Genomic DNA, 27,079 nt, shown 5'->3' with positions numbered 1-27,079 from the left:
CTACTTAAATTCCAGTAAGCCAATCAGGGACTAAGGCAGCAAGGGCAGGTAGGTGTAGCTTAGCAGCAACTAAGTCAAATGAGACTGAATTTAGAAACTGTCATGTGATCTGACTGTGTGAAAACAGTCTGCCTAATTTTCTGGCCTTACGTTTCCCCATCGTAAAGTGGGAGAAATTCCTGTAAAGCAGTCTTGTTTTGATGAAAAGAAGGGAGTCAAAATAAATGATCCATACGTTTACTTTCTTCTTTTTTAGGCTCTGCCTCTACAGCTGTGGGAAGGTAGAGTAAAAAGTGCTAGTTCCACAAAGGAAAAGTATTGCCTGGCTGCAACAAAAAATTTGTATTAGCATTTAAGTAAATTCAGTTGACCATCTTCTCAGACATCAAATAGGGCATCTTACTTCTAACAACGATGATCTTATTTTCCCATTCAAGACTCCAAATCTTGAAGTGATATTCAAATCATAGTAAACACAATGTTATTTATAATAATACCAATCCTTACCAATAATTTAACCTGCAGAATTTCTGGGAGTTGTTCCTTATTTTCCATGCTCACCATATAGAAACTCATAATTTTATGTACTTCAAGCTTGGATTATTAACATAGACTAAATGTTCTCCTTGATCCCTCTCAAATCCTCTCAAAAATAGTAAAATGATACCTACATGATAGGGAAATAATAAAATTGCTTTCCTGACATGTTGAATTTTTGTTATTATTATGATATCTGCTAGGATTTGAAACTATAGTTCTAGGGGTTAGAAGTATTGGAGTTGGCAGATTTGGGAGTTATCTGAATAGATGCTATGGGAGGTAAGGTCATTGATGAGGAGACTGCATAGAGAAAAAAAAAAAGGAGAAAAGAGTCAAAAGCTACACCTTGTGGCGCACCTAGTACAGGGTCTTGAGTATATCAATATGTGATGATTGATTTTTAAAGCACTACTTAGCTGACTAACCATTTTCCAGATCTTTTCCCAAGGACAATTGTCTATTCAACAAAATTAATAGCTGATAGTAATATTTTACTTCCACAAAATAATGTCTTCAGTTATAATGTCAAACCAGAATTGTTAGGGAATTAACTTTGTTGAACTGCTATTACTAGATATTAATCTATCATCAGTCAGCCTGCTTTTCGGAAGAAGTTGTATACCGTAAGGGGTTCAAAGTTGCCCTTTGATCTGGCAAAAATTCTCCATTGATTCATCTCCTACAACAAGGTTTGATACATGGCAGGTGATAAAGAGGAAAAGTGATTTTAAAAATAAACCATCGTAAAATGAATGAATGAATGGTTTCATTTATATAAATAGGAAACACAATATTCAGTAAAATGCTGGGTCAAGAAGAGGATGCATAGTTTCAAGAGGTATAACAGCAGGCTGATGTGGGGAAAGATGAAGTACATGTAAGGTCATTCATTAGCTTCCAGGTAGGTCACCCCAACAATACTGCCAAGGCCCAATCTTAGCCCAAATTCAGAGCCCCATAGAGCTTTTTTTTTCAAGAACAGGATTTAGGAGAATTTTTTTTCTCTAAACCCAGGAAAGAGAGGGTAACAATTATCTGGATTCTCCAGACCCATACTGTAAGTTGCAGTAGGAGAAACAGGGACACTGTAGTTACACAGACATAGGTTTGAGCCACACTTCTGTCACTTTACTTTTTTGAGAGAGGGTATCACTCTGTCACCCAAGCTGGAGTGCTGTGGGGTGATCACAGCTCACTGCAACCTTGACTTCCTGGGGCTCAGGCGATCTTCCCACCTCAGCCTCCCAAGTAGCCAGGACCACAGGCACACACCACCATGCCTGGCTAAGTTTTGCATGTTTTTGCAGAGACGGGGTTGTGTCATGTTGCCCAGGCTGGTCTTGAACTCATGGGGCTCAAGCGATCTGCCCACCTGGGCCTTCCAAAGTGCTGGCATTTCAGATGTAAGCGACCTCACTGGGCCTCACTTTCTAGTTGTATGACCTACTGCAAGTTACCTGGAGTTTCTAAGTATTTCCTTGTCATGAAAATGTATTCACTAAATCATCTATACAGGATGCATTAGAACTTAAATGTGATACTATTTGTATCGCTCCTGTCATAGTAACTGACACAATGTAAACACTGTAAAACAATAGTTATTGTCGTTATTACATTCTTTATTCATCCTCAGAAACTGTCAGTATGAAGGAACCGGGATCCTTCTCTGTTCTCCCAAACCCAATGGAAAGTTTCTCTCATTCAAAATTAAGAAATATATTTCCAGGGCTCAGTGAAGAACAGCTCTCATTATCCACTCTAAGTATCATGCTTTATTTAGCTATTTTTAATTCATAATATACATCTACCATTAGAAATGTTATTATTAAAATTGTATTATTACAAAATCAAGAGATGATGGAGGAGGCAAGCTATGCACGTACATCTCTTAACAAAAGCCACAAACCAGTACATTTTGATCATAACCACATAATTTTTGCAACTATAAGTGTGAATTTTTATGATCAGACCAGTGTACACTGAGAGAAACAGTTGAAACTCCATCAGAGGATTTGGATATGTAAGGAGATGTCCTAGATAACTAAGCTTAGAAATAATAGGAAGCACTGAGCAACATCCTCAGCCACACATACAATTATTAAAAGGCTCGTGTCTCATAAAGGCACTTGAGTGCACTTAAGTGATATAAGTAAATAAAATAAAAACTCTGCTGAAATGTGTGTTTGTATTTAGTTGCAGTCCCTTGCAGCATTTTAGTTGACTGGCATCCTTTGTTTTATAATTCATTTCTTGAAGTGCTGTGGGATGCTGACCAGGGTATTGTATTAGATAGGGGATTTATTTGTGTTACGATGTACTTGTCTATCAAATCACATCAAGTGGCTCTCATTTCTTTAGCTGATCTTCACTATATTAAAAAAAAAAATAAAAGAAGTGCATTGACAGCTTTAGTGAGAGCAACTACAAGTGGGTTATTTCCCCAAAGAGTTAGATACAGTTTTGTTTATATAATTTGAATTTTACACACTTTAGTACGTACGCAGCTCATGAATATTGATCTACTACCCAACTAACCTACGAATCCTCCGAGAAAGGAAAAGAGCACAAATGTAAAAATCATGTGTGAAGGAAAAGGAGATGGCCACATGGCACTCCTATGGTCAGGTGTGGCCTTTAGGGTTATTTCTGTCATCTTTCCTTTTCACTTCTAAGACATATTCCATTAATGCCTATCATATGGGAGCAAAACTGATCCCCCAGTCTCTTCAAAACATAATGTTAAGAATTCATTAGAATTAACAGATACATTTGTAACAAATACATATTTGCTACAAGGTATTTTTTCCAAATAGTTACTCTTTTGATCCACTGCCCATTGAATATAGAGAATCATTTTGTATCTGTGACTATAACAAAAAGAATGATCATGAAACCACATTAAAGGAGAACAGACTTAAGTTTCATAGAAGGCAGAACTGCCTACAGAAATGAGATTCAGAGTCAATACTGTCCAGATTTCTGCCTGGAGTTGTGGAAATAAGGCAGGGGCATTTATGACACCTATAAAGTAAATACTTCTATCTTCTTTTAGACAATGACCTCCTCCAGGGCAGAACCTCTTCTACTTATACTTATACTCATTCTAATACTTTCTGTAGCAAATCCAGTACCTAGCCTGGACAAAATAACCAATACAAGTGTACCAACTATATGGAATCAGTGCCAAATGTTTGTATATTAGATGTCATGAGAGAAAAGGGTCATACTTAATCTGTGAATTGAAGCCTTGAAAAAACTGAGTGTTGAAAACTGATTCTACATCAGAAAAATAATGATGTACTGGTAGAGAATATTTCCCCAAAGATAAAAATATGTGGAATTACCTATCAACAACCATCTACTTGTCTTTATATACACAATATATACACAATAACACTGTGTGCCCCAAAGGCACTATAAACTCGAAGAATCACACTAAAAAGTTAGGCAAGAATTTTAAAACACCTTTCTGAAAACATGTTTCAGGCCAAGAATGCCATCAACATTTCTTTTTTTTTTTTTTTTTTTTTTTTTTGAGATGGAGTCTCGCTCTGTCATCCAGGATGGAGTGCAATGGCACGATCTGGGCTCACTGCAACCTCCGCCTCTCGAGTTCAAATGATTCTCCTGCCTCTGCCTCCTGAGTAGCTGGAATTACAGGCACCCACCACCATGCCCAGCTAATTTTTGTATTTTTAGTAGAGACAGGGTTTCACCATGTTGGTAAGGCAGGTCTCAAACTCCTGACCTCGTGATCCACCCACCTCAGCCTCCCAAAGTGTTGGGATTATAGGCGTGAGCCCCCGTGCCTGGCCACAGTCATCAAAATTTCTATGGTGGTGTTAGGAATTAGTGATATGTGGGTGGAAAAAATGAAAGGGTTAACTTTTGAGTTTTTAAAAATTTAATGAAAACCAATCAATAGCAAAATTAACTGACATCTACTGACCTAATTTGAATATTCAATTTTCAGGTGGTTTTATTTTACCTTATTTTATTGCAAAAGCTGATGGAAATAAGAAATTCTGTCACAAATTATTGATTATTATGAGAAGTTAATAAGAGGGATAAGAATATAAATACATGTACTTGAGAATGAGTCATGGTGAGTTTTCTTTTACCTGATCTCAAAATTATTAAACCAGCTTTTTCTCAGATAAAATGAATATACATCTGGAAGTAAGAGCTAGCAATAATATTTACAAAAGTGATGAAAATAGAAACAATCAGGGCATTACATATCGAAACACTTAATATTCTGAATGCAGGCATATAAAATAAAGAAAAATGCAATTTTCACACTGAATATGCAAAAGTGAAAAATGATTTGATATTAATGGAACAGAGGACTTACAATTTTCTATTCAAACTAATTGCCTTTGATGATATGTGGAAGGAAAAAAAGCTTTTAAGAATTTTCTTTTCACCTGGTTAAGCTATCTTTATAGCTCATAAGCTCTTACGAGGCTTTAAAAAAATTAAAAAGCACAGTAAATTTACAGTTGTACTTCCAAGTATATGCATAAATCCTCTCCTCCCAACTTCATATATTTGTCCAAAAAAATTTAAATGTGCTGTCAGCAATATCACATAATCTGTGCTTTCTATTATGAAGATTTCTACGCCCAAGCCAATTTCAACATTTTTTGTTAGATTATAGCTTTAGAATATTTTTAATTGAAAAATATGTGTAATTTTGAAGTCAGAAAAACAAAGTACCGATTACTAAGAGAACTAATTATTGCCTTCTTTTCCTCAGAAGATGTGTTAGTTTAAATAGATACACACAGTATGGGTCTCCATCCCCTGTGCAAGACAAGTGGGAACTTCCATAGCTCTGAGGTTTGAGAACAGCTGAGCTGCAAAGACACTCAGAAGAGTCTAAAAGCTCCTGCTGAGGGTTCTAACTGCCAGAGCTTTCAAAAATCTGTGCTTTTTTTCCCAGTAAAGGTACAGCACATAATTACAGTGATGTACCAAATTCAATTCTGTGGGAGGCAGGTTGGAAGACAAGTCAGTGGGAAGCTATGCAGCCAATCTACCCCTAAACAAGATTATTGATCACAGAATATGTGGGAGCGAGCATATCCCCCTTACCAGAATCTGTCTCTAGACAGAGGAAAAGTCTCTGGGTTTTTCTTTTTTTCTTTTTTTTCTCTTTTTTCCAACTGGTTGCACATGATTATAAGCAAACCTAATGATGTGGCTGCTAAAAAAACCCAAAGGTTAGAGAAAGCTTAGTAGCCCAGTTACTGCCTTAGATAAGTTTCTTTCTTTCACAATTTCCCCCAGTTTTGTCAATTTTATTGTGTTTTTTTGTTGTTGGTTTTTGTTCCTGAGACAGGTTCTGGTTCTGTTGCCCAGGCTGGAGTGCAGTAGTGCAATCTCGGCTCACTGTAACCTCTACCTCCCGAGCTCAAGTGATTCTCCCACCTCAGCCTCCCAAGTAGCTGGACTATAAGCACACATCACCATGCTTGGCTAATTTCTGTATTTTTTGTAGAGACGGGGTTTTGCCATGTTGGACAGGCGGGTCTCGAATTCCCGGGCTCGAGCGATCTGCCTGCATTGGCCTCCCAAAGTGCTGGGATTCAGATGTGAGCCACCTCGATCAGCCAATTTGTTAATTATTCATTATCATTATTTTAATGAATATTGCAAGAGTAATCTAATTTCTGGCATATTTATACCCCTAACTGATGAGATTTTGTGTCTATGATCTAAGAAGTTATATAATCATGGAAACACTATAGGGCACTACACTGGGTTAGAGCATTAAAATCAGGAAATAAGGTCAGGTATGGTGGCACATAGCTATAATCCCAGTGCTTTGGGAGGCTGAAGCAGGAGGACTGCTAGAGGCCAGGAGCTCAACACCAGCCTGGGCAACACAGCGGGACTCCATGTGTACAGAAAACTTTTTAAAGAAATTAGCCAGGCATGGTGGAACTTGCTACTCAGGAAGTTGAGGTGGGAGGATCACTAAAACCTAGGAGTTCGAGGCTGCAGTGAAGTATGATCTCACCACTGCACTCCACCCTGGCGGTCAGAGAGAGAACCTGCCTCTTAAAAAAAAAAAAAAAAAAATCAGGAAATACTATTTATGGTTTAAGGAGAGGAAAGGTTTCGAAAAGGAGCTTAAACTTTTATGTTATCAAATGCCACATAGATACAGAATAAGATAGGACTGAAAGAGTCCACTTGATTTTCCATTCATGCAAATGCATTCAAGAAATACTTGTTAAGCACACGTGAATAAAATCAACATGACTCATCCATTTATAGAACTTGCAATATAGTTGAGATTATATACAGTCAAGAAGTAACCTCATAAATAAACATTTAATTAAAATCCATAATAATTTCTAGAAAGGAAAATTTAAAAGGTAATCTGGGAGAGTTTAGTAGGGAGATCTATTTCTGACTGAAAGGCAAATGAAGGTACCACTGGGAAAGCAAAAATTAAGCTATGACTTGAAGTATAAACAAGAGAGGGAGGCAACAAGCGGGAGTAAAAGAGCAGCATGTGCAATGGTCCTGAGCAGGAAAGAACATGGTAAGTTCAAAAATAAAATGTGGCTGAGGCATAGTGAGCAAGACGCCAAATAGCAGGTGATAAAAGTAGGAGAGGTGGGCAGGTGCCAGACCAGATAGTGTATTCTAGGTCACGGTAAGAAGTCAACGCTTTAGCTTTAGTGCTATAGAACAGCACTGGTATTTTAAGCAGATAAAAATTATGATGCAATACAGATACACTCTAGAAACATCATACTAAGAGTTGTGCCGAGACGGATTTGGAGAATGGCAAAACTGATAGTGGGAAAAACAAGATCAATGTATATTGTGATGGTTAATTGCAATGATGATTCTGGCTTGGGCTAAGATGGTGGTGATGGAGACAAAGAGAAGTGAGTATACTCGATGTGTATTTTGGATGTGAACAGGATTTAAGGGCCTTTCCTAGTTCAATTTCAATGCATTATTTAATGCAGAATTCTGATCACCATTGGTTGAACAGTGAATGAGAGTTAAGGAAGTAGAGAGAAAAAGGAGACTGATCTTTGAAAAAAACTGATGCTAGGAAATGGAGAGAAGGCAGTAGCAAGCAGAAACCTCAGTCAGGAAGGATTTTTATTCATCCATCCACCCATCTATCCACTCCTTTCCAGACAGCAAATGACTGAAGATTTTCTTTTTTTCTGAACAGCAGAGCAGAGTGGAAACTGACAAATTGAGGAAGTAATAAAATAACTAACAGAAGGAAAGCAAGTAAGAGATACTACCACCTAAAGTAGGCAGTGCATAACAAAGCCCAAAACTGAAGTGAGAAGATTAGCATGTAGTAGAGCATCACATACACACCCACATACCCACAACCCAGGAGCACAGTGGCTAAAACACTGGCTACAAATACAGACTGCTAACATTTGAATCATTTGAATTCTGTGACTACTAGTTACTGTGTGACCTTGGACAAGCAAACTAATCTTCCTTGGGCCCAGTTTCCTCCTCCCCCTCCCCTTTTTTTTTTTTTTGAGACGGAGTCTTGCTCTGTGGCCCAGGCTGGAGTGCAGGGGCCTGATGTCAGCTCACTGCAACCTCTGCCTCCCAGATTCAAGCGATTCTCCTGCCTCAGCCTCCTGTGTAGCTGGGATTACAGGCATGTGCCACCATGCCCAGCTCATTTTTGCATTTATTTATTTATTTTAGATGGAGTCTCATTCTGTTGCCCAGACTGGAGTGCAGTGGTGCTATCTTGGCTCACTGCAAGCTCCGCCTCCTGGGTTCACACCATTCTCCTGCCTCAGCCTCCCAAGTAGCTGGGAGTACAGGTGCCTGCCACCACGCCCAGCTAATTTTTGCATTTTTAGTAGAGATGGAGTTTCACCATGTTACCCAGGCTGGTCTCGAACTCCTGACCTCAGGTGATCCGCCCACTTCAGCCTCCCAAAGTGCTGGGATTACAGGCGTGAGCCACCGCGCCTGGCCAATTTGTGTATTTTTAGTAGAGATGAGGTTTCACCATGTTGGCCAGGCTGGTCTTGAACTCCTGAACTCAGGTGATCCTCCCGCCTTGGCCTCCCAAAGTGCTGGGATTACAGGCATGAACCAACACACCCAGTATCCTCATCCTTAATATGGAGCCATTAATAGTGCCAAACTCGCCAGGTTGTCATGAGAAATACATAAGTTGGTGGAAGTAAAAATGCTTCTCATAGAATCTGACAAGTCAAGTCTTCAATATTTATTTTGTTTCTATCCATACTAATATCAACAGCAATAATGTTAATGATAATTGAGCTCCTCTTTTTCTGAGGTTTGACACAGAATGAGTAAGTAAAAGATATATAGCTAGAGAAAACTTTGTAGGTAGAAGAGATATTGGAGGTTCTGAAGTCAAAGTGCTTTCTTTATTCTCTGGCAAGTAACAGGTTAGGATGTTCGTGGTAAGTTAAAAGAATGGGGAGGAGACAGAAGACTTGAGGAGAGAAGGAAAGGTATGGTATGGCCACTATGGAAAAATGAAAGGACGCAGAATAGGGAGCGAGTGAAATAACTGTTAAAACGGCAGTGAGAGTCTGATTGAGGTAAAGGCTAAAATGTCAAAAAGATACCAATTGACTCACTTCACCAAAGGGAACAGAAAGGAAGAAAGCAAGACAGTCAGAAGTACAGTGAGAATGTGAAGGAGCTTGGATTTCATTCTGTAAATTCAGGGAGACACTGGAGGTTTTTCATATAGAAATCATGTGATAAATATACTAATAATGTTAACAAGAGAAGTGAGCAGAGGCAATGAGCCTTTCCAGTTTGGAGCCTCTCTCATTACTGCAGATGATTCTATTAAACAATTTCCAAAATTGTCCTCACATTAGGCTGTTGATATATGTTTAAGGGTTAAAAAGTGTTTGGATGTATACACACAGAAGTGAAATGAATTTCAGCATACACCTAGAAAAATAAGTTTTAGTAGAATTTCTATTGTTACAGATTTAAATTATACTACTTTCTAATTTCAGGCTCAGACTTGGGCTTAATAATTGTCCTGTAATTCAATTTCATAAACATTTATTTACTGTCTATTTTTTACATAATATTGTTCTAAACACTGAAAAGTACACATTTTAAAGACTAAAGTATATCATTGTTTAAAAAATATTTCCTTGATGTGAATGCAGCTAAACTTTATTGGGCAAATCCTGATTGATACTATCTTAGGTAATTTACATGGTGTAAACTAGTTTGTAATGTCCTTAAATTTTTCCCTCCACAGACATGTAGCTAAGAATGGTGAGAGTAAATAAGGGGACTAGGTTACTTCATGTACACACAGCCTCAGAATTACTTATGGTTATGTGCATAAACAAGAAATCTCTTCCATTTTCTATTTTGCTTTTAGTTCAGAAGGTATATTGCTTTTTATGTCCCCAAACTTCATTTCCTCAGTGTGGTACCAAGGATATGCCTCTTGAAAGGACTTGCTTGGCAAACTAATACATCTTCCAAGATAAACTGCATTCAGAAAAAAAAAATGACTTCAGAGAAATTGTGTAGTATACCTACTGTAAAACTCATAACCATCATGACACAGCTGAATTCTCAGAGGGTATATAGCCTTGCTTCAATTATAATATGAATCCAAGCAGCTCAGGCTTCAAATGTGGACTTTGGTCTAAATAATTGTATTACTCAATATTGTGCTAAATTGCTTTTAGTTAACAAATGATATCTATCAAATTTAGAATTTAGTTAATTCACCTTGTTCAAAAATAAGAGAAATAAATACCTTTCTCAGATACCATTATATGCTCTATCTGATCCTAAATATACATTCCTGATTTTCTTTGCAAGAATTTGACAGAATCCTTCTACATAACTGTAGTCAATGCCATGTCTCAAAATTAATAAACATGGGTAAGCATTTATTGCACATGTTCAAAAGGAACATGCTCAGTCCCATCTAGCACAGTTTGACTTTAAACAGGATTTTTAAACTGCAAGGTATCAAATTAGATCAATTCTAACATACTATACTATTTAAAAGTTTACAGAATATTTTGGATAAGGCTGAAAATGTTTGAGTATCAGGTCCAATGGTAATTTTAAAATTCTTAGTATGCAAATGGAAAATGTTCAGAGAGCCAGGGTAAAGTTGGTGACCATAATGGAGCTATTTATTCATATGGCAAACAAACTTGCACTGAACACCTAAGTAAAAAATAGCTTTTTCTCCAAGAAATTAAATAAATCATAGTGCCCTCTTTTCCTGCCATTTTTTGTTTTTGTTTTTGTTTTTTTGTCAACTATTTGAATAGTCAGTTTGGGGAATACTTAATATATAACTATAATCTTGAATTCAAAATGTATACTTATTCATCTTTTGTACCCCTTAATATGAAGGGCAGGATAAGAAAAAATAATTCATTCTAATAATAATTTAACTACATGATGATTTCAAGATATGATGTATAAGATTTTCTTCCCAACTAAAACAGCACGTTTCAAGCTTTAAATCAATTAATGACACTATATGAAATCTAAAATCCTTGTACTTTTTCTGACACGATATATACACCAGAAAAAGAGTCTCTATTACTTTGCTAATTATCTAGTAAATATCCTTTTATTTTAACCTATTTTTGGGGGGTCAAATTCTAACATTAAGATCTAAATGGAAGGAAAAATAGCCCACATAATAATAATGCATACTGTTTGGATATATTAATAGAATTAAAAATTGGCACTGTTATACAAAAGATCCCCTGAGATATTTTGAAGTATTTTATGAATGAGAATATTTTATTATTTTTCAATGCCATGACAAATAATAATAGGTAAAAAAGGATTTTTTTCTGACAGCCAATATTATATTAAATTATGTAGCAATACAGTAATGAAAAAATAATTGACAACTGAAGTGTCTTTCTTTTCACTGTTTCTGGCAAGTGTTAACCTCCCAGCTGAGTTTGTGGTCCCTCATGTTGTATACATACCACAACTCCAAATTGTTCAGGCTCACAGAGGTCATCATATTCATTCTTAAGCTCTGCTAATTCATTGAGTATCTTCTGCTCAGGAAGATGTTTCACAAGGTTCTAAAAAGAAATAAAAGTATAAAAGTTTAGTGTTTTAGTATTAGAATTTTTAAACATGCGTTAACAATTATGAAAGTGATTAATTAGGACAGGAAATTTCTGATTATGGTTCTGTTATGGTACCAGAGTATCAGCCCTTCCCCGCCCCTCCAAAATTTGACCTAAAAATGAACTACAATAAATTGTGAATAAAATGTATAAACTTGTTTGGTATTTGTACAATATAGCATATACATATTGAATAAAAGATCATATAAGAATAAATGGTATTCCAAAATTGAGTAAACTTCTGGGACTTAAACATATAGAATAATTTTTAAGCTTTATTTCCAGTCATAATAATTAGTCAATCTAAACTAAAAACAGAAAAATACTATGTAGAATTTGCTTATGTACAATAATACTAAAAAAGAAAGGATCAACTCTACTATTCATAATTTTTCAAAACCTGGAATCATCTTTAATCTTATAAATTACACTTGGTTTGCACAACATCTCCCATTACCTACAATGTCTATATTTAAGTACACAATGCATTCCTACTTTTAATGGAGAATCAAGCAAAAGTGATGAAGCCTGATGCATGCTCAAATTTGATGACTCTTATGAAGTGAATGTTTGTGTCCCTCCAAAATCCTTATGCTGAAATCTAATTCTCAACGTGATTATTCTTAAAGGCAGCGCCTTTGAGGGGCAGTCAGGTCATAAGAGTGGAGCTCTCACAAGTACGATTAGTTCCCTGTTAAGAAGAGGCCAGAGAACTAGCTTGCTCTCTTTCCACAATGGAAGCATGCAATGAGAAGTTAGCAGTCTGCAACCCAGAAGAGGGCCCAACTATGTTGACATCCTGAACTTGGACCTCCAGCCTCCAAGATAGTGAGAAATAAATTTCTGTTGTTTATAAGCCTCCCAGCCTTATACAAAACACCCCAGCTAACAAAAGCAAAATGTACATTCTTCTCAAGTGCACACAAAACATTTTCCATGATAATCATGTCAGGCCACAAAACAAGTCCTAATACATTTTTAAAAATTAGTATCATACAAAATATCTTTGTGATCACAAGTGAATGAAACTAGAAAGGAATAACAGAAGGAAAAGTGGAAAATCCTCAATTATGCAGAAATTAATAAATAAAATTTTAAGCAACCAATGGGTCAAAGAAAGAACCACACGGAAAATTAGAAAATACCTTGAGAGGAATGAAACTACAAATACAACATATCAAAACATATGGAATGCAGTGAAAGCAGTGCTAAGAGGGAACATTATAGCAGTACATGTCTACATTAAAAAAAAAAAAAAAAGACTTCAAAACAATAAACTAACTGTACATCTTAAGGAACTAGAAAAAGATGAGCAAACTAAAGCCAAAGCTAACAGCAGGAAGGAAACAAAGATTAGAGAAAAACAAGATAGAAAACTTAAAACCTGCCAGGTGTGCTGGCTCATGCCTGTAATCCCAGCACTTTGGGAGGCTGAGGCAGGTGGATCCCTTGATCTTAGGAGTTCAAGACCAGACTGGGAAACACGGCAAAACCCTGTCTCTACAAAAAATACAAAAAATAGCCAGGCCTGGTGGCTCATGCCTGTGGTCCCAGCTACTTGGGAGGATCACTTGAGCAAAGGAGGTTGAAGTTGCATTGAGCTGTGATTGTAACACTGCACTCCAGCCTGGGCAACAAAGCGAGACCCTGTCTCAAAAAGAGAAAAAAAAAAAAAAAAAAAAAGAACAGAAAAGAAAAGAAAAACTTTAAACCAATAGAGAAAATTAATGAAACCAAGCCAAAAGTTGTATATTAAGTTGTATATTAGTCCGTTTTCATGCTACTGATTAAGACATACCCGAGCCTGGGAAGAAAAAGAGGTTTAAGGACAGGCGCAGTGGCTCACACCTGTAATACCAGCACTTTGGGAGGCCAAGGCAGGTGGATCACCTGGGGTCAGGAGTTCGAGACCAGCTTGGCCAACATGGTGAAACCCCACCTGTACAAAAATACAAAACTTAGTCGGGCAAGATGGTGGGTGCCTGTAATCCCAGCTACTCGGGAAGCTGAGGTGGGAGAATCGCTTGAACCTGGGAGGCGGAGGTTGCAATGAGTCGAAATCATGCCACTGCACTGCAGCCTGGGCAACAGAGCAATACTCCGTCTCAAAAAAAAAAAAAAAAAAAAAAAAAGGTTTAACTGGATTTACAGTTACACATGGCTGGGGAGGCCTCAGAATCATGGTGAGAGGCGAAAGGCACTTCTTATATGGCAGTGGCAAGGGAAAATGAGGAAGAAGCAAAAGCAGAAACCCCTGATAAACCCATCAGATCTCGTGAGACTTATTCACTATCACGAGAATAGCACGGGAAAGACTGGCCCCTATGATTCAATTACCTCCCCTTGGGTCCCTCCCACAACATGTGGTAATTCTGGAAGATACAATTCAAGTTGAGATTTGGGTCGGGACATAGCCAAGCAATATCAAGTTAGTTCTTTGAAAAGATCAAAACAAACAAACAAACAAACAAAAGACCCCACAAACCGTTAGCTAGATTGATGAGTTTAAGAAAAAGAGAAAATTCTAGTAATTAAAATCAGAAATAAAAGTGGACATTACTATTGATTTCATAAAAAGAAAAAATTACAAGAGAAAATTATGAACAATTATTTACCAAAAATTTGAATAACCTAGAAGAAATGGACTAGTTCCTAGAAATTAAAAAAAACTACTAAAATGGACACAAGAAGAAATAGAAAATCTGAATAGATCTATAACAAGTAAGTAGATTGAATCAGTAATCAGAAACCTCCACATGAAGAAATGCATAGGACCCAACAGCTTCACTGATGAATTCTACCAATATTTAAAGAAGAATGTATACCAATTCTTCTCAACTTTACCCAAAAAATGAAGATGGGAAAACTTCCTATCTCTTTCTATGCAGCCACCATTACCCTGATAAGGAGGTTGGTAGAATATACTACAAAAAAAAAAAAAAAAACAACAACTCTAGGCCAATATATCTTATTAATACGAATGTAAAATTCCTCCAAAAAATACTAGCCAACTGAATTCAGCAGCATAAAAAAGGAGTATACACCATGATCAAGAGCAATTAGACAAAAAAGAAACAAAAAGACATGTAATCAGGGAAGGAAGAAGTAAAAGTATTTCTGCTCACAGATGACATGATCTTATATGTAGGAAACACTAAATCATCCGCAGAAAACTGATGGAGCTAATATATGAATTCAACAAAATTGAAGGTACACAATCAATGTGCAAAAAACAGTTTGCATTTCTATGCACTCACAATGAACAGTCTATAAAAGAAATTAGTAAAACTATTCAACTTACAATAGCATCCGCAATAAAATACTCTCTCACACTCAGAAGAACAGCTATTTTCAAAACAGTGGAATATAACTCGTGTTAGTGAGGATGTGGAAAAACAGGAACACTTGTACGTTACTGGGGGGAATGTAAAATGATGCAGTCCCCATAGAAAACAATTTGGTGGTTCCTCAGAAAATCAACACAGAATTAACATACGACTCCAAAATTCCACCCCTAATATGATGGTTATGTGTCAACTTGAGTGGGCAAAGATGTGCCCAGATTAAACACTATTTCTGGGTATGTCTGTGAGGGTGTTTCAGGATGAGATTAGCATTTTAATTGGTAGACTCAGTAATGTCGATTGTCCCCTCCCCAATATAGGTGAGAATCAGCAAATCATTTGGGGGCCTGAATAGAACAAAATAGCAGAAGAAGGAGGAATTCATCCTTTTGCTTCCTGTCTGCCTGCTTGAGCTGGGACATTGATCTTCTCCTGTCCTTGCACTGGGATTTACACCGTGAGCTCTCATGGTTCTCAAGCCCTCCGACTGAGGACTTGGACCAGATTTACACCACTGGCTTTCCTGGGTCTCCGGTTTACAAATGGCAGATCATGAGACTTCTCAGCTTCCATAATGCAGTGAGCCACCTCCTCATAATAAATCTCTTTATGTACACATGCACGCATGCACACACACACACACACACGCACACACTCTATTGGTTCTGTTTCTTTGGAAAACTCTAATACGCTTAGGTATGTACACAAAAAACTAAAACCAGGAACTCAAACAGATACTGTACACAAATGTTCATAGCATCATTATTCAATATCCAGAAGGTAGAAACAACCCATCTGTCTATCAGCAGAAGTATTGATAAAATGTAGTATGTACATACAATGGAATCTTAGTCATAAAGGAATGAAGTTTTGACACGTCATAACATAAACCCTGCAAATATTTCACTTAGTAAAACAAAACAGATATAAAAGAACAAATATTGTATGATTCCACTGATATGAAGTATCAACAACAGGCAAATTTTTAAAGACAAAAAGTAGAATTGAGGTTACCGGAAGCTGGGGGTAGAAGGGTATAAGGAGCTATTGCTTAATATATTGGTTTAGAGTTTCTGTTTGGGATGATGACAAAGTTCTGGAAATAGTGGTAATGGTTGTACAACAACACAAATGTACTTAATGCTTCTTTATTATACATGTAAAATGGGTAAAATGGTTAGTTTTATGTTACATATTTTTCCACAATGAAAAGATAACTAGGGTAGGGAACACACAATATTATACCTCCACTATAAGTACCCTTTCGTTCTCCTCATTTATCTCTTCCCTCCTCCCACTCAATTTTACCGTTCCATTAAGCTCTGGGCCTGCAATGGCACCAATCATCTAATCAATGAGACCCGTTCTAAAATATTGCACCCTTTGACTTAAATATAAATATGGATATAACCACATATATGAATACTGAAATGAAATCAAGGGCATCCATTATTTTGCTCCATTAGTTTTATTTTCTCTTATAGAACAAGAAGGTAAGTAAATATCAAGATATTATTTCCATTTTTTCAAATATTTTTGATGCATGGAAATTACTCAATTGTTTTTAAAAATTGTTTCTACTGATGGGATTTTTTTTGTGAAGTATGTATGTTATTAAGAAAAACAAAGACTCAGTTTGGTAACTTGCATAATTTTCACCACAGTGAAATCAAATTAGAAAGATTAAGATCATTAAAATTATTTAAAATCAATTCTGCATATTTAAAAATCTCCACCTCAATTTTAAGCTATAACTGTAAAAATAAGTATTGTGGAGTGAATCAAGCCCAAAGTATAATTTTAGCTGGGAATGTGAAACTTTTGTTATTTTATTTTTCTTCTAGCTATAGGTAACCTGTTATTTTCAGAATGAAGGCACCACAGTGGGAGGTGACATATCTTTTCTTTCTCTATTCAGCTGTATGAAATATTTAACACATTTAGTGGCCTTGGATGTATTCTGACTCTGAATATCATCTTATGAGTTATAAGCTTATATAACTGCCATTGTTTAGTAGGTTGTACTTGCAAATTAGAATAAAACTCACTCTCAAATGTGCAGCAGATGCAGACTATCACGATAGTACATATTGCTCTTATGAGTCACCTACCTGTAGGATCTCATGTTGCAAGTGGTCCTTGTGGTCAATGCCTAAACATATCTGATTTTTTATGTATGCACATACTAAGCTTTGTAGACAAAGATGTAGTACAAGGTTGGGTAGTAGTATTGTTTCATTCCCATAAATTCCTAAATAAAAGAGGAAGGAAGATAATACATAGAGACAGAGATGTAATGGTATTCATTTACCTCCACTTCACCTACTCATCAAAAGTATACCAACAGAGAAAATGCAAAAAAGGCAGGGGTTCAAGGCACAGCTTGACACTGATACACAGAGTCCTAGGAATCAGCCTGAAGTCTGTTTGTGTGGTGGACTAACGGTGCTCCCAGGAAAGACATTTTCTAAAGGAAGAGAGGTCAAGCAGCAAGCAGACAGGATTAGTCCAGTGAGAAAACCTGCAATTTGGAAAGAGTTAGGGTGATTCTGAGTGCACTATAGTTGTTTCTCGGATGTGATTCCAGGCCCAGACTATTCATCCCCAACGTGGTCAGATGTCTGAATACTGTGGAAAGGAGAACTGTGTGAAGAGCACTGCTTTGGTACTCCTCTAATCAAGTACATTTAAAAAGGAAAGCAAGGAAAAAATACATGTTCCCATACTTTGCCAAAGAACACCCCACACCCTTGGCACCTAGAAGGCTTCAATACACCACCAGCTGTGCCCCGTGGGAAACTCCTCCCCTCTTCCCACACACAGTTGTCCCCAGGGGAGAGGATCAAAACAAGAACCCACAGTTGCCACATGGAAGCTGGCAAAATTCATTCAGAGAATTTGTAAGCTATTCCCTGAGACCTCTAGAAACATCTAATGTTGACACTTTTGATAAGAGTCAGGGTCCTGCAACAGCAGCTATGAGCAAGAGCAAGAAAAATACTGGTGAACTGACATAGATCAGGCTAGGCAGTAAAACTGTAAAATTCATATTGCCCCAAAACTCTGTACTTAAAAAAATAAAATAAAATAGCTTTTGAATGTAATGCTTCCTTGATACTACAATTGCTTCTGTTCTCTAAACTGCAAAGGCGAGTTAATAGTCGAAGACCACCCTCTATGCTCGCTATAAGTGAAAGGCTGTTCATAGCAGTAAAGGCTAGAAGTGATAAATTTTTAAGTACAACAGATTCTGACAAACTGTGAGTTGATAGGCAAATATCCTGGAAAGTTTCAAGGCACAAGCCCTTCAATGTCTCCCTCCCCCTGCTGCTGCTTACTACTGTGCATATATATTTTTTTTCAAATATTTCAGGATTTGTGTTTAAAAGATCAATTCTGGATAAGTATGAAGGTTTCATCCTAGAAAATGTCAATGAACTGAAGTTCACAAAGAAAACAGCAAAAAAGAAAGCAGCAACTATGTCACTGATTGAGCAGAGTTTTCTTCATCTTTTATGCATCACAAATTTACATTCTGATGACTGTCAGTGTTATGTGAAGGAATTTCTATGAATAGACCACATGCTTTTAACTACTTTTTACATTTTGGGAATTATTCTGTAATACTTCCAAAACTTTATTTCCTTTAAATGTTAATTGAACACTTAAAGGTTAGTTAAGTAAAGGTATTGAACCATAATGCCCTTTCCTTCTTGCAAAAACATAACCTTTCTTTTTTGTCTCCTATCTCATTAAGTCACTTTACTAGTAGAAGAACAGCGTTAGGTTCATTTTGATGAAGACCATCAATTTCACATAAATGGATTGGGGCCAATATTTCTTTATAAAAATACATATTTTATATATATTTATTAATAATGTCTTACTTTAACTTATGTTGACAATTGTGTATTTTTAAAAATCCAGATAAGAAACATTTCCCTTGGCCAGGCGCGGTGGTTCACGCCTGTAATCCCAGCACTTTGGGAGGCCGAGGCGGGCGGATCATGAGGTCAGGAGATCGAGAACATCCTGACTAACACGGTAAAACCCAAACTCTACTAAAAATACAAAAAATTAGCCAGGTGCGGTGGCAGGTGCCTGTAGTCCCAGTTACTCGGGAGGCTGAGGCAGGAGAATGGCATGAGCCCGGGAGGTGGAACTTGCAGTGAGCTGAGATAGCGCCACTGCACTCCAGCCTGGGCGAAAGAGCGAGAGTCCATGTCAAAAAAAAAAAAAAAAAAAAAGAAAAAGAAAAGAAACATTTCCCTAGAAGTCCCTTGGCTAAATCTCTATCATCATAACACATCTTTTCCCCATTTTGCTTGGTCAGAAAATACAATTCCTTATCCATGTTTTTCAGAACTTTCTTATGGTATATAGCTTAAATCACTGTGTATGTGTTTACTATTCTTAAATCATGTGTTCTTTTACTTTTCTTTGAATTAAATGACAAACAGTTTCATGCTAGTGCTTGGTTCTATACTTATTTTCTGTTTTATTCATCCGTTCTGCCAATATATACTGGATGTCTACTACGTGACTACCATGTTAACCACTGGAGATTCTGCCCTCATAAAGATGACAGGGCCAAAAGGGCTGTGTATGTTCTTGTTTACACAGTGGAACACAATCAACATATGAATTAGTAATTTGTCTTCCATTTGATCCAAAATACATTTTCCATCAGGTGGTGATGGCACAATCTTCTCCTTTTGATATAAAATTCCTAACATTTCCAAAACTCTTGGCATTTGACTCCAAGAATCGACATACATACTGAAGTCTGTTAAAATGCTGATTACCAGATTACCCCTAAAGCATTTGGGGATGGGGCATTTCAAGCCCTCAACATGCAGTCACTATTTTCAAAAACCCATTAGTTAATAAAATAACACACAAGCATTGAAAATTGATGAGAAAATTCCTGACCTTGAAGTAACAAGTGTGTCTTACAAATAATCAGGGATTTAAAGGTTTCCTATCTAATCTTTAATCTAGCCCAGGCAGAGAAACATATCCTAAAGAAATGATTTTAAACTCTGACACTTAACATTCAGATTACACTCAGTTCCCTAGAAGGCGCATTGACTTTCCCATGATCAGTATCACCTCAGTGCTGATAATGCCAAATGAACATCTCCAGCCCTGACCACTCTTAGGCATCCTCAAACTCCATGTTTCTAACTGACATTCCCACCCAGATGTCCCATCATTAACTCAAATTGAACAAATCTAAAAGAGAACCCATCCTCACTCTGACCCATCCCTACACCTTATCAGCTTCTCCTAATGGCTTCATTCTGTCAACAGAACTGGCATCCTTTTCATCTTCTAAGCTTTCAAACTGGCAATTACCTTTCAGTCACACTTCTGACAATTTTTCCTAAAAAAAAAATCTTTCAGGTTCAACCCTTCCTTTCTATTCCACAGTCAAAAATCTGGACTAGGGAAATTACGTAATAACTAAACATTTCCTAATTTAAATTCAATTAAATTCTTCAAGGGGTTCTAGCCCTGTACTAAATAGATCAGTGAATATCACAGATATATTTACTACTATAATAGAAAAAATAGTGATTACTTTATATGTAAAAAATTTTACTTCCACTAACGTCACGATCCTATTTGCATAATAAATGTATTGCTTTCCACATCATTTATGATTTACAATATAAAGGATAATTATGAAAAGTACTCCTTTGATGCTAATTACCTCTTATTTTGTTTATGTCCTATTTTGTACTCTAAAATAAAAATTATAAACCATATTAAACATAAAAAGTGATATTAAGCATTAAAAAGTAGCACATATAGAATAACTTGATCACTATGAGTATTGAATAGCAGCATCCAAAGTATGTATGCCCATGTCTAAATGTAATGATAGCAACAGGAGGCCGCCAAATGCCTAGGCAGACATGGGTGGGTACTCGGTGAAACGCCAACTCCAGGCCGAAGACCGTTTAAAGCTTGAAAGCCAAGCTGCAAATTAAATCCATGGGCAGGATTGAGAACTTGTCTTTCTGTTTGGCGTGCTTTCCTCCGACTGATCCCCATCCTTCACCTATTTTACATATACCTACCCTTTCCTAACTGGTTCTCTTTTTTCTTTCTTTCTTTCTTTCTTTTTTTTTGAGACAGTCTCACTCTGTTGCCCAGGCTGGAGTGCAGTAGCACAATCATTCCCTACAGCAGTCTCAACCTCCTGGGCTCAAACGATCCTCCCAACTCAGCCTCCCAAGCAGTTGGGACTACAGGCTTATGCCACCATGCCTGGCTGATTTTTTAAAAAAACTGTTTATAGAGACAGGGTGTCACTATGTTGCCCACACTGGTCTGGAACTCCTGGGCTCAAGCAATTCTCCTGCCTCCACCTCCCAAAGCACTGGGATTAGAGGTGTGAGCCCCTGTGCCTGGCCTAGAATAGATTTTCAACAGACAAAATAGGTTGACAGATAGATGATACCCTGTTAATGTTATATTCTGCTTTCATTAGATATCATCTTATCATGGCCATGACAAACTGCCACAAACCAATGCTAGGATTCATTATTATAAAATAGTACATGCAGATGCTTCCAAAGCTGAATTCTATCCTCACATTCAAGACCCATATCATTACAGCACCAAGTAAATCACTTCAATTAGTTCAAAATATTTATAATAGAAAACTGCCATACATGATGATCACCTATCATTAAGTATTTAGTTCTCTGTTTTCATTTAAGTACTAGTTAAAGGTGCCTGTATCAAAAACAAAGTATACAGTTATCCATTAGACTAAAGAAATACAGAGTCAAAATGGAGTATCCATAATACCCTGGACATTTTGACACATCTGGTATCTATGTCAAGCTAACACATTTTTCTTTAAGCAGAAACAACGCTTGTCATCTGCAGAACTTTAAATACACTAACCTGAAAATGGTGGCAGATTATCAATATCTAATGTTTCTCTCAACTTCCCAATAAGAGAGTCATAGAGATACTTTAGAATAGACTTCTGCTTCCAGCAGTGTAGCTGATTAGTTACCCAGAGGGACTGTCAATTTACAGAACACCTAAAATGCTGAATAGACTTCTTTAAAAATATCTTCAGATGAAAAGCTAACTTGGTAAGACATTTTTAAAAAGTTCTCATTACTCACCCTCCAAACTCCCCAATGGGGAAAAAAAAAATGAAAGCACTAACCCAGACACATAACCAGACACTGAAGGCCAAGACTATCGTAGGAACATCTACCAAACTCTACTGGTCTACAGCTTTTACAGAACCTCAAAAGGTAATACCTCCAGAAAAGGGGTGATTTTGGAGAAAATAACAAAGCCCACCTACAGAAGAAAACAGTAAAGAATTGTGTCTGGTTTTGCCTTGACTCTGGGATTGGAGATAAGGGACTTCTCTGCTGGAAACTTCTAACCACAAGGCGACACCTCTGCTCTCCACCATGCAAGTTTTGGGTTAGAACTGAAACTACCTAGTTGTAAAAATATATGCTGATAATTTATAGTTAAAGTGATTATTCTTTGGTAGTACTCCTAGGTAGAATAGAAAGATTATCTCTCAGGGAATGTCAATTTAGACTACAGCTCAGTTAACAATTGAACCCAGAATATGGTGAAATAATCTCTTCATAGTGCTGAGAAAAAACAAAAAAAATTGACAAGCTAGATTTATATACCCAGTGAAAATATATTTTCAGAACAAGGTGAAAAAAAAATAATTAGAGAAAGAAAAGCAGTGTTTGATATGACCAGAATCTCACTAAAAGTCTTTCAAAAAAACTCGTTTCAGTTCCAGCTATTAGGGACTCCGAGGTAGGGGGACTGCTTGAGTCCAGGAGATTGAGACAAGCCTGGGCAACACAGCAAGACCCCCATTGCTAAAATAACTTTTAAAAATTTGCTGGTCATGGTAGTAAGCCTGTATTCCCAGCTGTTCGGGAAGCCAAGGTGAGAAGATCTCAGAAGACTGAAGCTGCAGTGACCTAGGATTGGACCACTGCACTCCAGGCTAGGCAACAGAGCGAGACTTTGTCTCTAAAAGTAATTATAATAAATTAAAATAAATAAAATAAACAGACTTGTTTCGGGGAGAAGTAAATGATCCTAGAAGGAAGTTTTGTCATATAAGAAGAAAGGTATACAAAAAAGTTAAATGTGTGAGTAAATCTAAGTGGGGAACAGGTGGTGGAAAGCAGGGAGTTGTGGGGTTGCTGAGATGGAAAAATCGCTTGAGCCTGGGAGGTCAAGGCTGCAGTGAGCCAAGATTGCCCCACTGCACTCCAGCCTGGGCAACAGAGCAAGATCCTGCCTCACAACAGAAACAAAGGAAAAATCTAAATAACATATATTTTAGGGGCACATCCATATATGGCAAAAGAAAGGCATGGGGTTGATGAGCCTAAGATTCAGAATAGTGGTTTCTGCTGGGGAGAAGGGTAAACAATGGCTTCACAGTAATGGTAACGTGCGCACCCATGGTTACATTTTATTAATACTATGCTTTGAACTGTACACATACAGCATAAATATTAGAGCCGTATCTCAAATGGACCTTTTCTTAAACTTAATTCAACCTTCTGTTCTCAGATAGTCTTTGATTACTCTGGGAGAATTTACATTGTTGCCTTAAAATTTTACAATTTGGGACTTAGCCTTCCTTTAATCTGATCCAATTCAATATGCATTTCTTTTGATGAGTCATTCAGGGACATTTTTCAGCTGGTCACCATCATCTAGATAATGACCCTTCACTTCCGTAATGTATAGACACACTCCTGGGTTTGCTTTGGCTTTTTGTGGACCCTTTCTAAATATCCCATACATTTTCACAAAGAGAATCATCAACTGAGTTTAAAAAGAATGAGATCAGGGGGACTGGGACTGGAGGGGCGGTGAGCCCCAGGGCACCTGGGCATTAGGCCCGGGCATGGCAGGCAGCAGTGGCCCACTCTCCAGCCCACTGCTGCCCCAAAACTCTTTCTCAAAAAAAACAAAAAACAAAAAAAAAAAGGATCAGAGACAATCAGAGGATCACAAACAATTCTTACTCTTAGTCATTCATTTGTACTATGAACTGAGGGGAGGTAGTCAAGTAGAAATCGAAGAAATCCTACAACAAATCACAAATCTAGTTTTCTTTGAAATATTTTCCCCTTGAAGCAGTATTCAAATTATCTATACATATAACCTATATAAATGTATTTGGTCTGGGACACTGTTTCTAACAGATATAAAGCAAATAACAGTCTTCACTCCAATGCTTAAGAATTGATTACTTTCCCAACTGGCAATATGTGTTCACGCTTATTTATAAACATTCATCAGGCAAACTCTACCACCACTCTACCATCAAATGAAATGCAACGAGACAGATCACATGTAAAGATGATCTAGAACATATGCCAAATTCCATAAAACTACAATGATTAATTAACATATATGACAATATATGGTGACCCAATACATTTATTATCCGATGACTGGCTTTATGTTGGTTGAGCAGAGTTTATCCTGGCTTTATTCAGGTGTAGTCCCACTCTAAGCAGTCACTTCTATATGACTGCTTACTGTGCCGCCAACTAGTTACTCATCCTCTGAAAGTCCACCCTCTTGATGACATTTAATCTGTTGGCTCTTCTGAGGAGACTTGGCCCTAAGATCAGATAAGACAAGACCATACTTTCAGGATCTAAGGAGGATGCCTAATATTCCCAAGCTCTCCTTTAGGGAAGCTCAACTCTTCTCTAGACCTCACCTCTAGTGCAAAGGGAAAGCACAACTTCACATGAGAGGCATACTGTTTAGCATCTGTTGTCTTTGTAATACTTCAAATCTTCCTCATGGATTTAGGGCAGCCAAAAACAAAGCTTCCCTATTTACAATGCTACTCATCACTGACAGAAAGTCTCTTCATCTGGAAGTAGTCACGTTTTTATTTTTAAAATTATATACAACATGGAACCTACATAAACAGAACCAAGTGGCTGTTCTGCTTGGATCTAGTGTACCGAACACACTGACTGCATGCACTTAGGATAATGAAGACCATCGGTATTCTCTTGGGTGAACCAAAGTCCCCAAAATAGGCAGCTGAAACCCAGGAAACTGTATAGATGAGGATAGATTTCATCTCTCACTGCACAAGAAATTTCAAAGTCATCTATGACAGAAATATTTAGAACTGGTAGAAACACGAAGCATTAATCAAAATGTTGTGTAAATATCTATTTGATATTGTATGGAATTTTTATGTTTACTTCCATGAAGACCTTTTATTCAATAAAGGACACTGGGTGGTTCTTATAATTCTCAGAAATATATGAGAGATAAAACAGCCTTAAATATTCAAGAAAGGGAAATCCGTAAACCTGAAAGTAAGTTTAACATAGAGTGCTCACCCCTTCAATATAGCCCTGTAGAGGGGACTAGCCTAACTAACAGGCTCCAGATATCTAATTGAAAATATCACAAAATCATATGATATAACAGTTATCATATAAACTCTGTATCATGCATCTGATTCTAAAGCAAGTAAAAAGAATGACCAATACAAAGAATGCTTATGATATAGCTCAGAATGTCTGCATCATATGCAAAGACCCTTTTCAAAAGATTATGAGTAACACAGTAGAAATGAGCAGATGAAGAATGGAGAGAATGTTCAGTCTGGTTTACAGAGGAGGGAGTATTTCCAGGAGAAAGTAGGTTTTTTGTTTTTGTTTTTGTTTTTGTTTTGAGATGGAGTCTTGCTCTGTCGCCCAGGCTGGAGTGCAGTGGCGCGATCTCAGCTCACTGCAAGCTCTGCCTTCTGGGTTCACCCCATTCTCCTGCCTCAGCCTCTCAAGTAGCTGGGACTATAGGTGCCCACCACCACGCCCGGCCAATTTTTTTGTATTTTTAGTAGAGACGGGGTTTCACTGTGTTAGCCAGGATGGTCTCGATCTCTTAACCTAATGACCCGCCCACCTCGGCCTCCCAAAGTGCTGGGATTACAGGTGTGAGCCACCGCACCCGGTCAGAAAGTAGGTTTTAAGTCATATTTTAAAAGATTAAAAAGACACCTAAAGGATGGAAGGACAGGTGCAAAGGCATGGAGAAGAGCAAATGCAAGTCATGCGCAGATTATTCAAAATCAAGACTTTGAGAGACTCTCCAATTTCTAGAGATTAACTAGAGTTCCATTACAACATTTAAAAACAGAAGAAAACAGGTGGCAATCATTGTGATCACTTCTTAAGAAAGAAAATGAATTGATGGAGGAAAAATAACGGCTAGTCAAGTAATGTGATTTGCTAGACTGCAGGAAGTCTACAGACAAAGACCAACTAGAAAACAATAGTAGTCTAGTCCTATGGGCATGGGAGGTGAGAGAGAAAAATCTTCAATCAGTAAGAATGCATGATGAGCTGGGATCAAAGAAGAGAGAGGGGATGAAAAAAATTCCAGGAGATAAGAATTATAGGCCTTTATTGGGGGAAGGATGAAGACTATGAGTTATTTTTGGGATGCTCTTTCAAGTACTAGTTGAATGTTTAAGTGTTAATTCTCTTTAGATAAATGGCCAGAAAGAGTGACAGGTTACAGCTAAATAAATGTCTAAGATACTCATCTCTACGTGTGTTCAGTTTGTTTCGTATTTTATAGTTTGCAAGGGTTTTTAACATATACTCACATTTAATTTGTATAATAACCAACTTTTTAAGTATACATTTCCCCCCTTCTAAAGGCAAAAAATATACAGCTAAAAGAAGAAAAGTGACTTGCCCAAGGTCATATAGAGAATACATGACTGAAAGCCAAAAGAATTTTTTTTCCACTACACTGAGTGGCATTTTAAGTATAAACCACCGAAGAGCAGAAACTCCGAAGAGACGATGTGGCAATTAGTCATAGCACTCAAGGAAGAAAAGCAGACATCTTCTTAGCTTTTCCTGAGAAGCAACTAATTTTTCAACACTATTCAGCTATATATACTGAAGAAAAATTATAAAATGAAGGCCAAAATATGTAGTCTTATTTTTCTCACAAAGCTGAAAGACTTCA

General features: G+C 37.2%; 1 protein-coding gene across 6 annotated transcripts in view; it reads right to left on the bottom strand.

Moving 5' to 3' along the window:
* DIAPH2 (diaphanous related formin 2) overlaps window positions 1-27,079 on the bottom strand; it is a 923,693-nt gene that overhangs the window by 497,943 nt on the left and 398,671 nt on the right. For all 6 annotated transcript variants that reach the window (XM_030934028.1, XM_030934026.1, XM_030934029.1 and 3 more), the window contains one exon: window positions 11,535-11,636. In XM_030934028.1, the coding sequence (XP_030789888.1) occupies window positions 11,535-11,636 (102 nt within the window). The remainder of the gene's footprint in view (window positions 1-11,534; window positions 11,637-27,079) is intronic.

This window comes from Rhinopithecus roxellana, chromosome 7 (genome assembly GCF_007565055.1).
Source record: "Rhinopithecus roxellana isolate Shanxi Qingling chromosome 7, ASM756505v1, whole genome shotgun sequence".
NCBI classification, from domain to species: domain Eukaryota; kingdom Metazoa; phylum Chordata; class Mammalia; order Primates; family Cercopithecidae; genus Rhinopithecus; species Rhinopithecus roxellana.
This window is presented reverse-complemented; position numbering and strand designations above follow the sequence as displayed.